Source organism: Maylandia zebra, linkage group LG3 (genome assembly GCF_041146795.1).
Source record: "Maylandia zebra isolate NMK-2024a linkage group LG3, Mzebra_GT3a, whole genome shotgun sequence".
NCBI classification, from domain to species: Eukaryota; Metazoa; Chordata; class Actinopteri; order Cichliformes; family Cichlidae; genus Maylandia; species Maylandia zebra.
In genome coordinates, this window is record NC_135169.1 from 52744088 (window position 1) to 52758175 (window position 14088).

At 41.9% G+C, this 14088-nt stretch overlaps 1 protein-coding gene across 1 annotated transcript in view; it reads left to right on the top strand.

Annotated features, from left to right (window-relative positions):
* The first annotated feature begins 5089 nt into the window (after positions 1 to 5089).
* The window catches only part of rwdd (RWD domain containing 4), a 10769-nt gene continuing 1770 nt past the window's right edge, over positions 5090 to 14088 (top strand). Inside the window, exons 1-5 of the mRNA XM_076881988.1 lie at positions 5090 to 5272; positions 5801 to 5881; positions 6087 to 6196; positions 7195 to 7345; positions 11646 to 11754. Coding sequence (XP_076738103.1) covers positions 5249 to 5272; positions 5801 to 5881; positions 6087 to 6196; positions 7195 to 7345; positions 11646 to 11754 — 475 coding nt within the window. The 5' untranslated portion in view covers positions 5090 to 5248. The remainder of the gene's footprint in view (positions 5273 to 5800; positions 5882 to 6086; positions 6197 to 7194; positions 7346 to 11645; positions 11755 to 14088) is intronic.

The window sequence follows — 14088 nt, forward strand, 5'->3', positions numbered from 1 at the left end:
ATTCAGCAGGAGCGACTTGTACTCGAGGCGTAGATGGCGTCAAGTCCAGTACTTGGCGGATTTGTTTTGGACACGGTGGATCAAGGAGTATCTGCCAGACTTGCAAAGGCGACAAAAGTGGGCCCAGCCACAAAGAAATATCAGTCAAGGTGATATTGTTCTCATCGTGGATGATTCCGCTCCAAGAAATTCATGGCTAATGGGTCGAGTGATTCAGACGTTTGAGGATGCCAAGGGTCGGGTTCGTCAAGCCAAGGTGAAAACCAGCAAAAACATTCTCCTACGACCTGTGGCGAAGCTTTGTGTGCTGCTAGAGTGTGATATGTAGCGCCCCTTCTACATATTACTCAAGAGACAGCGGTAAAGGCTGGTCTCCTACGGCGAGTCATGTGCTTGAACCTCTGACTCCATTCCCTAATCTCCTCAACATACACACATACACGCATCCGCGAAGACATGTTCCAGCTTAAGAAGAGTTCCTGCTGTAACAAGAAAAAACAAAGTTTCTGTTGGAATAAGGACATTAATGTGCCATATGAGCAGTTCAAGTTCTTTGTATATTTGCCTGTTCGTTATCTGGAAGGTTTGATTTGTTGTTCTGAACAATATATAAGTGTATGTATAAGAGTAATTGTTTTGTGGCTCACAAGAACAATTAGGGGCCAGGATGTTGGAGCCAAGTCCAGGCCAATATTTTACTCAGTTACATCATGCCATATTTAAGTATTTGTCATGATCTTTAAGTTTTTATTATAATCTTGATCATTTTAGGTTATAATGTAATATGCTGTGCTCCATAAATTAATCCTGCTTTGTTAGTCTGTTGTTGTTGTAAAGTGTTGGTAGATGTCGTAAAGGGGGTGTGTATTTGGCCCGCATGCGGAGGGGTAGGGGAAAAAGGTTAGGTAAGCAAGCAGGACGTGGAGCAACAGTTTTCTGACTGTCGCCGTTTTAATGTTATTTTTTGTAGCCACACAAAGGGAATATAAACGGAGCTCCCACCAGAGGCATTTGTTTTGTACCTTTCGATTTGTAAGGAAAATAAATGTTTTGCCCCTTTTTTCCTTCGCCTCATTTTTTGCTACCGGAAGGCATCCAAGAGACTTAACAAGAGCACGAGTCAGAAACTTTACGTTCTGCAGAAGCGGCAAAGAAGGACCGAAGGTTGCCACTACAATGATATTGCCAGCTCTGCTGAGGTACCGAGAGTTTGCAGTGACCTCCAGGCTGGGCAGAGAGCAGCCAGTGATCTTCTGGGCTGTGTTGATGACCCTCTGCAGTACTTTCCTGTCCGCAGCTGAGCACCCTGCATACCATGATGTTATGCCATACGTTAGGATGCTCTCTATGGTGGCTCTGTAAAATGTCACCAGCAGCCTCTCCTCCAGGTTGTTCCTCCTGAGCACTGTCAGAAAGTGGAGACGCTGCTGGGCCTTTTTAACCACCGCCGTGGTATTTGCAGTCCAGGAGAGGTCATCAGAGATCTGCACGCCCAGAAACCTCATGGAGTGTACCCTCTCCACACAGTTCCCGTGAATGTAAAGTGGGGCCGGGTCTGCTCTGCCCTTTCTGAAGTCCAAGATAAGTTCTTTAGTTTTCGTGGTGTTCAGTTGGAGGTTGTTAACTGAACACCTCTCAGTCAGTCTGTTGACCTCCTCTCTGTAGTCCGACTCATCCCCCCTTGAGATGAGTCCAACCACTGGACTCTAGTGTCCAAGTGAGTGAGTGATGTTAAATGCAGAGCTGTAGTCTATGAAGAGCATTTTAACATAATTCCCCCTTCTAGTGTCCAAGTGAGTGAGTGATGTGTGGAGGAGATGAGAGATGGCATCGTCTGTGGAACGATTTGGACGGTAAGCGAACTGTAGTGGGTCCAGTGTGTCTGGTAGTGAAGAAATGATGAAGTCACTGACCAGGCGTTCAAAACACTTCATCACTACTGAGGTGAGGGCTACAGGGCGGTAGTCATTGAGAGAAGCAGGGTGGGGTTTCTTCGGGACAGGAACAATGATGGACTCTTTGAAGCATGTGGGGATCACCGACTGAGATAAAGAGATGTTGAATATCTCAGTGAACACAGGAGCTAGCTGGTATGCGCAGTCTCTGAGGATACGACCTGGGATGCCGTCTGGTCCTGCTCCTTTCCTGGTGTTCACTCTCTCTCTCCTTACTTCATGCTCGGAGATGACGAGCACGTTTCTGGTGCTGGCAGTATCTTCCTGTCTGCAGCCGTTAGCGCCGCTAGCACTAGCATTGTCGGAGTCCTTAGCTGCAGCCTCGAAGCGAGCATAGAAAGTGTTCAGCTCGTCTGCCAGAGTCACGGCCGCGTTCATCATACCGGTTGTTGGTGCTTTATAGTCCATTATTGTCCTTAGTCCCCGCCACAGGCTCCTAGAGTCACTCTGTTGGAGTTGTGACTCTAGTTTCCTCCCGTAGAGCTGCTTCGCCTCTTTCACCGCCCTCCGCACGTTATATGACGCGGCTTTGTACGGGTCCATGTCCCCCGTCGTGAGTCCCGTGTTGTAGGCAACGGTGCGGGATCTCAGAGCATCGCGGATGGTTTTATCCACCCACGGCTTCTGGTTGGGAAACGTTGTGATAGTCTTTGTCTCCACAGTATCATCCGCTAGTTTCCCGATGAATCCCACAACTGCTTCCGTAAACACGTTGACATCATCATCGGAGCTGTTTCTGAACATGCCCCAGTCTGCGTCGTCGAGTGCGTCCTGTAACGCGGCCACCGATTGATCCGTCCAGCGCGCCACCTTCCTCTGAACCGGATTTCCTGTTTCAGCCTTTGTTTGTATTTTGGCATGAGGAAGATGGCGGCGTGATCAGATTTGCCAAACGGAGGGCGAGATTGTGCCTTGTAGCCATCCTTGACCGTAGTGTAGCAGTGGTCCAGTGTCCTTTCACCTCTGGTGGGGCAGGTGATGTGTTGATAAAAGTTCGGCGCTGCGCGTTTGAGGTTGGCACTATTAAAGTCCATGTGTTAGAATGGCCCAGTCAAAGTCCAGATCTAAATCCATTCGAGAATCTGTGGCAAGATCTGAAAACTGCTGTTCACGAACACTGTCCATCTTATCTGACTGAGCTGGAGCTGTTTTGCAAAGAAGAATGGGCAAGGATTTCAGTCTCTAGATGTGCAGAGCTGGTAGAGACATACCCTAAAAGACTGGCAGCTGTAATTGCAGCAAAAGGTGGTTCTACAAAGTATTGATTCAGGGGGCTGAATAATTACGCACACCCAACTTTTCAGTTATTTATTTGTAAAAAATGTTTGGAATCATGTATGATTTTCGTTCCACTTCTCACGTGTACACCACTTTGTATTGGTCTTTCACGTGGAATTCCAATAAAATTGATTCATGTTTGTGGCTGTAATGTGATAAAATGTGGGAAAGTTCAAGGAGGCCGAATACTTTTGCAAGCCACTGTAGGTACAGCTCCCCAGTGGGGAGCTTGGGACCAGCTTGGGGCACCAGCGAAGGGAAAATTAAGTGTAAACTATAATTTCTCCCTATCAGTTTTAACCAATAAGATAGATGCACATTCTCATATAAAACTTTGTATACCACTAGGCTAGGATACTGTTTTGGGAAGACTGACTGCAGCTAACTGTTTTAGAGCCTGCAGTTTTCTGAACAAAAAACATCCATGTACATGATACTTTTTAATAATTTAATGCCTTGATCCACTATGGATAATTTGGACACTTTGTTTTTCTTATATTTATGAACTTTATTTTTATACATTTGTTAAAACAAAACAAAAAAAGAAAAGTAAACGGATCACACAAGGCTAATTGCAACTGCACGAAGAATAATAAAACCATAAATTAAAAACACTGACAAACAAAAAAAACACTGCTTTTGTATGTTTAAATACTTATAGAAAAATGGGAATCCTTGGTCAGTGTAGATGGTTACAATAAGAGAAAACAGTCTTCCTCTGTGAATTCTTCCAAGAACGTTCTCTCTGCTCAGCAGACCTGGAGGTGCTGGCTCTTGTGTTAACTATATTCAACCAATAATGGCTTCTTTCTCTCATTTGACCTAATGTTCTGAAATGCTTCTGAGGGGACTGCAAACGTATTTTAAAGACCTTATAGTGCCGTATGACTCCAATAAAGCACTTTGCTCTTAGACTTCTGGCTTACCTGTGGTTCCTAGGATATTTAAAAGTAGTATGGGAGGCAGAGCCTTTAGCTTTCAGGCCTCTCTTCTGTGGAACCAGCTCTTAGATCGGATTCGGGAGATAGACACTAATTTTAAGATTAGGTTTAAAACTTTCCTTTTTGACAAAGCACTTCCACACTATGTCTTTGTTTTCGCTCGCCCCCCTCACCTCAAACCAGTCACAGTAGATAGCTGTTTTTCCTTCTCATTGTCACCAAAGTGCTTGCTCACAGGTGGTCGTCTGAATCTTGGGGTTTCTGTTATAATTGTAGGGTCTTTAACTTACAGTGTTAAGTACCTTAAGGCGACTGTTGTTGTGATTTGGTACTACATAAATAAAACTGAATTGAATAAATGTGGTCTTAAAACCAATCAAAATATTAACAAAGCCCATTCAGATTCCTCTGTAATCTGAATATGTAAACCATTTGTCTTTGTAAATCATTTCATACTTTTTTTTGTCTAATGTCAGCTACTTATAATAAAATACTATGCAAAAGCGCTGGCTATAGCTTGTTTTGAAAAACTATACCATTTAGTAATAAAACTATAAAGTGAGCATATTAGTAAGCAACGTAGTGGCTAAAAGTCTGTCATGATAACTTTTGTTGACGTGTTTACTGTAATCAGATATTTGTATATGTAATTTATCACAACATCAAAAAAAAAACATTTAACTCTTTTTTTAAACTTTATTATTTCTTTTTCAGATCAAAATACATTTTACTCTGGTTAATGACTACTGCCCCCGTGTGTTTAGAGCTCCTGCTCTTGTTTCTGCTTAAAGTTTTTTATTTATTTATTGACGATCTAAAAACAATCGAAAAGTCACGTGGGCCTTTCCAGCAACATTTTTTGCGGCATTTTGTCTTTAAATGACAAAAACGATGTTTGACAATTAATTTAAAGGTCAGGGGTACGTCTACTACGCATGCGCGTGTTCAGATCTTGGTGTTTTAGTGTGAGCTAGAGAAGTGATAAAGTTTGAATGGCAGGAATGGGCTTTTAGGAGTGTGCCGTGTCCACGTCTGAAGCTCAGTACAGAGTGTGCAGTGCAGGAAAAGAAAAGTATGACAGCCAACGAGGATCAAGAGGTATGAAAGAACGCAAGAATGCTGTTAGCGTCTAACTGCTAGCTAGTTGACGGTAGCGTGACTGTTAGCATTGATCAGGGTGGTCTTCGCTTCCAGACAGCAGCCAAGTTAACAGACTGTTATTATTTCGGGTACAAAAGCTCAGCGACACTTTCCCAGCTCATCCCGGTTCAGATGTCGCTCACGACACCTTCCATTCAGAAGTCTACAAGGTTAATCTTGTACCTGCAGCGACAAACAGGGATTCAGCCCGTGTGTTAGCCGGCACACAGCAGTTTTCCACCGCTACTGTGTTGTTGCTTCTCCGGCTCCTTGTGATGGTGACTTGTTTCGGCTTAGATACAAAGATCGTAAAAGCAATGAATTTAGCACATACGAGTGTATAAGGCCTTGTGACAGACCTCTGTCCTTTGCTAAGCTAATGACTGTATTTCTCAGGGTTGTCTGGTAGCGTGCTGTCTGATGTGTTCTTGATGTACTTCAGTCCTGATGATATTCCTGTTACTTCACTTGTTTATGTGATCCCAGATGGAGCTCGAAGCTCTTCGCTCCATCTATGAGGGGGATGAATGTTTCAAGGAAATCAGTCCAGTTTCTTTCCAATTTAGGGTGAGTATGTCCACCGTACTGTCCAAGGCTGTGCAAAAAAGATTGTCTTCTGCAGTCCTCTAGCATCCAGTTTCAGAACTATGGTCATAGAATTAAAACAAGAAATTTGAGCCATCATGCTCGTAGCTACTTTAAAACGTTAACAAACTTAAAGGCTGAATTCAGTGTCAGTAACCTTCTCGTCTTTTTGAATATTACACAAAAGGTAGGAGAACTCGAGGACAGCAAAGCATTCATTCTGGACATCACATGGCCTGAGACGTACCCTGAAACTGCTCCACAGATCTCACTTGAAGCTTTTTTCAACAACAGGATGTAAGTTCCAAGTATACTGATCCCTTAGTTTGTGTTAAATTCAAGTCTTTGAAGAAATGGTAAATGAACTGTTTCTTATGTAGAACCTATAGTCCTCATTCATGCACTTTTTTTTCTATGGTTGAGTGCTTTCTAATATTTACACACACATACTCATCTAACTTGGAGTTAGTATCTTGACCAAGGATATTTGATTCAAATGATTCACTCCTGCATCAAGCCTCCAAAATTGGCCTTTTTCACTCTTTTGAAAGAGAAAACTATTTTCATGTAGTTCTTTCTAACCAGCTTGGTGTGAGCACTTTGTTCTTCAACGCACCCTGAATTCTGAGGGGGATTTTTGTCATTTCTCTGTGTTTTCAGTTTTATTTCTTTGTCCTCAGTTTGAATTTGTTAAACCAAGATTTTGGACTAACAGCTCTTTTAGAATTAGCTGTTGATGGAAAAACTACTTTTGTTTGCTGTCAAACTGCTATCTTTGGCATTTTTCAGAGATTCGGCTAAAGAAATTAGCTGAATCTATGAAACTATTTACAATAATGATATGTCATTTGAAACTGAACATACAGATCTAATGTTTTTTGCAACAGGCTGCTGGTAACAACGTGTCGGAAGATACTATTTAAAGTTGGTTTCTTTGCTATTTGTCATGTGTGGTCACAACACTAGTTTCATTGCTTGACTTTAACTGCTTGAATGGTTCATAGGTCAGGGTTAAAAGGCTTAAAAAAGCTCTTTCCTCTGAAAAAAGGTCCGGTATGAGGACCTGACCTGAAAGTAATTTAAAAAGAAGCCGATGGCCAAAGAGAAACTTTGAAAGACTCACAAAACACAGAACTTTTGCTTAAAAGAATATCAAAAATGGCTGTTTATAACAACAAACCAAGACTTTTGCACAGTACTGTATTTACAGTATTGAAGAGTGCAGGGTGAGACTGTGGCTGATGGACAGTACTTGAGGATTTTCTTTTCTTTCCATCATCTTGCTTTGAAAACAGCTCAGCAGAGACGAAGCAGCTGATCCTGGCAAAGTTGGAGGAGCAGGTGGAGGCTAACCTGGGTGCTGCAATGATGTACACTCTGTTTGAGTGGGCAAAGGAGAACCAGGAGACGCTCATGGAGAACCACAAGTCTATAGTAACGGCTGTGGTCAGTACATTATTATTTCCCAATATTACCATAATAAAGAACAGCGTTTCTTCCTCTGTGAAAAGTTTTGGTGTCATCCTCGACAGTACTCTTTCAATTCACACACTAATAATGTTACTCTGTCTGATTATTTTCAATTGCGCAACATTAATCGTCTCCGTCCTTTTCTCACCCCCACATGTCACTGCCATTCTTGTCCATAGCCTTGTTACTTCCTGGATTGATTATTGTAATTCACTTCTTTTTGGTCTTACTCAAAAATCCATCCACAAGCTCCAACGCGTCCAGAACTCTGCTGCCTGTATCATCACCAGGACCCCTTCTATCCACCACATCACTCCTGTCTTGCAGCAGCTTCACTAGCTCCCGGTCAAATATGGCATCAATTTCAAAATACTCTTGCACACATTTAAGGCTATTCATCATCTCTCCCCTCCATATCTCTCTGATCTGGTTAAGATCACCGCCCCATCTCGTTGTCTCAGATCTACTTCTTCCCTTTCACTCTCCGTCCCCTCCCCCCGTCTTGCCACCATGGGGAGCAGGGCTTTCAGCTGCTCTGCTCCACGACTCTGGAATTCCCGACCTCCTGATTTAAGAAACATCTCTTCCTTCTCTCTCTTTAAGTCCCAACTCAAAACTCACTTGTTCAAAATAGCTTATCCCACATAACCTCCCACTCTGCTCTTTTATTAGTTTATGTCTTATGCTTTTACGATTGTGTGAACTGCTTGCTTTTATCTTGCTTTTTATTCTAATGTGTACAGTGACCTTGAGTGTTAATAATAATAATAATAATAATAATAATAATAATAATAATAATAATAATATTATTATTATTATTATTATTATTATTATTATTATTATTATTATTATTAGCTGGTAAAAGGTGGAAAATATCCCAGCTCCTGTTATGGTTTTGTTAGCACTGCATGTAGTTTTTTGCTTAGATCTCCAAAAGTTGATTCTGTTCATCTGTTCGTAGCGTTTTGTGGGAGAAAAGTTTCATCACTCATCCAAGTGACTTCTTCAGTCTCAGCTGACGGCAGCTTTCAATCTTATAAACAGGACATTTGCATAATGACTGAAACCAGCCCACTGAAGGAAGAATGGGCTGGGAGGTCAGTTCCTTAATCTTAATTATGCAAATACTCATGACCACTGATCAAAGCCCACTGATCAATAACCATGAGTACCATTTACAGAGAGTTGGGGAATGGCTGCAATCACAGCATTGTAAGATGGTGACAGATGTACCCTTAGGCCCCCTCCTCGATTCAGAGATGGTCTTTCCCTTTTCACGTAAATGGCCTCCAGGGCCCTATTTCAGGAAGCTGGTTTAGAAAACTGAGTGAAAAACGATACTCAGGGTTGAGTAACCCCGAACTGTCCAACTCGGAATATTCGGTTTCACAAAGGCTGATAACAATTAGTTCAGTCAACGCAGAGTTGCTTTAACCCCAAGTTAAGCGCGCGCGCGAGGATACCGGTACATAAAGCCCTGATTAGTGGAGCACAGATTAAGCGAGTCACCATGGAGACGGAGGGAAAGAAGGCGCGGTCAATGTATTTTACAGCGCTTGAAGCCGAAATTCTGATGGCAGCATATGCCGATAACATGCAAATTTTGCGGGAAAAAAGTAACACGGCCTCAGCTGCAAAAGAAAGGGAGCATGCTTGGCAAAACATAGCCGACAGAGTCAATGCGTGAGTGTTAATTTAAACATTGATCTAGGGATTTCCACCCATTTAACACGTTATTTTTTTTTTTCTTTTCTTTTTTTTGCCTGTCCCGTTTGGCTCTTTTGCCATCAGAATTGTTGTCTAAAGGCAAAGAAAGATGCCCAACGGATTTACTTTACCAAATTGACCATCCCAGCCTTGCCGTAATGGTTCATTTGATTCACCTTTTATTGTTTATTTTATTTTCACTTGCTGAATACGGGACAGACTTGACTGGGGGAAAGAAGGGTCACCAATATTATACAGAAAGCTCCCGTTTGCAAAAAACCGAAGTGCAATACAAATAATATGTACAGAACTGAGAGAATGTTCGCGGTGTGTCACATGAGCAATATTAGGCCTGAGGATTTTATTCAAATAAATTATAGATTGTGCTGAAAGACGGTAACGTTCACACAGGAAATCATCAGGAAATGATAAAATGTCCAAACGCGCTCTAATCACTCTCTCCCGGCGGAGAGCTCTGCGGAGAATTTGGGCTTCAACATCTACTGGCTCTTCAAGGAAGGGGCACGCCATGTCTGACACTTTGTCAGGTTTCCGACAAAGAGGCGGAGAAGGTCAGGGTTAGTTGAAGTAAACCTGCTAGGGGGCAGGTTAGCTTCACGGAGTGTGTCGTCATAGTAACTCACTCAGAATTAATCTAAACTCGCTTTGTGAAACTGAAAACCCAGAGTTTTCGTTAACTCAGGGTATACTTACTCAGAGTTTGCACTAAACCGGCTTCCTGAAATAGGGCCCAGGATGTTACATCCTCATGATTGAAAGAGTGTCCACTGGCCTGTAGGTGTAAATAGACTGCAGAGTCCTGGCCTGACGAGGTGGCTCTTCTGTGTTGTAGCCAGAGGTTGTTTGGTTTCCCCGATGTATAAATCCTGGCAATCCTCCTGCACTTAACAGCGTACACTATGTTACTCTGTTTGTGTCGGGGGACCCGATCCTTGGGGTGGACCAGTTTTTGGCGCAGTGTGTTTTGGGGTTTAAAAGCCACAGAGACCCGGTGTTTAGAAAAAATGCATCTCAACTGCTCCGATACTCCTGACACGTACGAATCACTACAGGTCACTTAGTCAGCGGTTGTCCTTCTCTCCTGGATCAGCTGGAGCTTTCTTTAGGTGCCTTTCCAGCTTTGACAAAAGTCCAGCTGGGATAACCACATTTACTCAGGGCCTTCTTGCTGTTCTTCTGCCTCCCTGGCTGCTGTGTCAGTGGGGATGGTGTTCGCTCTGTGTTGTAGCGTCCTGACGACACCCAGTTTATGCTTCAGTGGATGATGAGAGTCAAACCTTAGATACTGATCCGTATATGTAGGTTTACGGTACACGTCAGCTTTTAGATGTCCTCCATTACTGATGGAAATCTCACAGTCTAAGAAGGCTAACCTGCCACTTTTCATATCCTCCCTGCTGAATTTGATGTGTCGGTCCACTGAGTTAATGTGATATGTGAATTGTGGTACATCCTGAGATTTGATTTTCATCCAGGTGTCATCCACATATCTGAACCAATGGCTTGGTGGTGTTTCAGGGTAGGATGGCAAAGCCCTCTTTTCCACTTCTTCCATGTACAAATTGGCCACGATGGGTGAAACTGGGGAGCCCATGTTTCTGCCTGTAGAACTGACCCTTGTATGTGAAATAGGTGGAATGAAGACACAGTTCAAACACACTTGGTCGATGCTGCTCTCGATGCTGGTCCTGTTGCTGAGGTTGGGGTCATCCTGTAATCTCCTCCAACACTTCCATGACTGGGATGCAAGTGAACAGAAATGTAACATCGTACGAGATCATGGTTTCATCTGCCTCCATAATGACATCTCTCACCTTCTCAACAAAATGCAGGGTGTTCTGGATGTGGTGTTCAGAGCTGCCCACCAGCTTGAGGATCGAAGCCAGAAACTTGGAGATGTTATAGGTAACAGAGTTGATCATGCAGACAATCGGTCTTAAAGGTGCATCCTGTTTATGTATCTTTGGTAAACCATACAGACTTTGTGTAGACTCCCCTGGGTACAGCCTGTGGTATGAGGTCCACTCAATAGCCATCTCTTCTTCTAACTGCTTCAGACAGTCTATCACAGTCTATAAGGGGGCCTAAGGGTACATCTGTCACCATCTTACAATGCTGTGATTGCAGCCATTCCCCAACTCTCTGTGAATGGTACTCACGGTTATTGATCAGTGGGTTTTGGTCAGTGGTTGTTGATCAGTGGTCATGAGTATCTGCATAATTAAGATTAAGGAACTGACCTCCCAGCCCATTCTTCCTTCAGTGGGCTGGTTTCAGTCATTATGCAAATGTCCTGTTTATAAGATTGAAAGCTGCAGTCAGCTGAGACTGAAGAAGTCACTTGGATGAGTGATGAAACGTTTCTCCCACAAAACACTACGAACAGATGAACAGAATCAACTTTTGGAGATTTACTTACCTGGATGATTGCACGTGCATCAGGAAGATGCACGCTTTTGCTCAGAATTTAGTGTTTGACTGATTGGCTTGAGTCATCAAAGTTTGAGGGGAATAAACCCAAAATGATAATGTTGTTGTTGTTGTGCAGACGCTGACATCAAACAGTGAGGTGAGTGAACCTGCCACAGCAGCAAAGAAGAAGGAAAAGAAAGAGCAGCTGACTAAAGCCCAGAAAAGAAGGATGATAAACAAAACAGGTACATGAAACTGTGTCCAGTAGCTCGTATTGTTGGATATGTTATAAAAATTCTGCCATATTCTTCTAAAAGCTCTTTAAAACAGTGCTGGTTTTAATTTGGGGATAATGGTAAACTTTTGTGCTCTGACTCTGAATTGGTCAGAGTTGGTCCTAGCACAGACGCCTGTGGAACTCCGTAATTAACCTTCTGGAATTTCTTTGAGTGATCTGGGGTGGACTCTAAAAGATTGATCATTTGGAGGATGCAATTACTGGTTAACTCAGAAAGATCAACTGGAGAAAAGGTCTAAATAAATATCAATGGTATTTAATGTACATACATACCTTTACATCTCTGAGAAGTTTATGTATTATTTTTTCTATAATGGTTAAAAATTTGTTTGAAAACATTTATGAGATCATTACTAATTGTGGTTAAAGGAATTCATTGCTGAGTGGATCTCTGACTCTTTGTCAGCCTGGCTACAGTGCGGAAGAGAAACGTAGGGTTGTTCTTATTTTCTTCAGTCAATCATGAATAGTAAGATGTCCTGGCTTTACAGCAGGTGTTTTTTATTTATTTATTTATTTTTTTTTATAGAGCAACTTTTTTTTTCAGGTGAAGATTATCTAAATTATTGAGATTCCATCTGCATTCCTCTAGTAACTGATTGAAATTGAGGCTGATTATTATGACACAAAAACTATTCCTATTGATGACGGATTTTGTTCTTTTTCCAAGGCTAAAAGAGTCAAGTCAATTATGGCTCTGAGATTAACACAATAAAGTAAAAGCACCACCAGCAAGGCTGTTGGAAACATTTTGATGGAAAATCGTTAGACTGCATATAAAGATGAACGTAGCTGTCATGATGTCCCTCATTGGTTAGCGTTTCATAATGCATCTACAAGTGTAATAATTGTATTTATATACAGTTGTGATCAGATGTTTACACACACTTAACTTGGGTATTTATGCTGTGGTAATTTTGGGTGTGATTTCTTTAAACAGTTCTTTTTTCTGGGTGGAATGACTATACTGTATTAAGTAGTGGAAGTAATGGTTAAATCCCCTGCTGAATTTGTGAGTTTGCTCAGTTACAAATAAATGAAAAGCCTCTCATTTTTATTATAGTTTGAATTTCAAGTGACAGCATATCACCCAAAAATCCAGATAAACACGCCTCATTAATGTTATACATTGATTTGTGTGCCATTGAGTGAAATAAGTATTTGATCCCCAAGCAAAACATGATCCCCCGAGTGAGTACTTGGTGAGAAACACAGCGGTAAGGTGTTTCTTGTAGTTGGTCACCAGGTTTGCCACATCTGATGTTCTGTGTTCTATTTAAACTGCCATTTAAAAACTGGAGGCTGTTCATTTCATCAGTTATCAAACATACATATTCAGCAGGGTATCAAATAATTATTTCTTTCAATATATATCGTTAATGACTAAAAAATAAAACGCAGAAGTTTTAATTTATTTTGGATTTCCTCTAAAGTATGAATACAGGCTCAAATATACACTTGCACTCAAACGTTTTAATAGGTGAATGCCTTCAACTTCTTGTCAACGATCATTAATGACTATGTTTGGCAGCACTCACTGGACTCACCAGTAGTCAGAACAATGGGGAAAGTCCAAGGAACTCATTCAAAAGCTAAGAAGGAAAACTGTAGTTGTAGAAGGTCTATTGGAGCCATTTCTAAACAAGTGCAGATTTCAGGATCATCTGTTTAAACCATTGTTCATTAATACATGTTATACGCTTTTGCCAAAAAATGGAAGACAACCCAAACCGTCCCCTTTAGCTGAGAGGAAATGAGTTGGAACAACTCAGGAAGTACTAAGGCTCAAGCCTGCCTGGAAGCTGCTGAAACGCCAGCATCACTGTGCACAGTCCATTCACCATGGACTGAGAGGGTGCTGACCACAAAAACGTGGTCCAACCTTCCTTTATCTCAAAAGTTCCTGAAAGAGTAGTTGTCATACAGCTAACAGATCATCTGCAGTGCAGAGGGATGGCTTATTTGAAGAGTTTCAGTCAGGTTTCAGAGCTCATCACAGCACAGAAACGGCTTTAGTGAAGGTTACAAATGAACTTATGGCCTTTGACAGTAAAGCCCTGAAAGCCTCACTGCAGCATTCAATACTGTTGACCATAATATTTTAGAAGTATTCAACTGCAGTGGTTTGAATCATATCTAATAGACTCCAATTTGTACATGTTAATGGAGAGTCCTCTTCACATACTGAGGTCAATTATGGAGTTCCACAGGGTTCAGTGCTAGGACCAATTCTGTTTACATTATACATGCTTCCCTTAGGCAGCATCATTAGAAGACATAG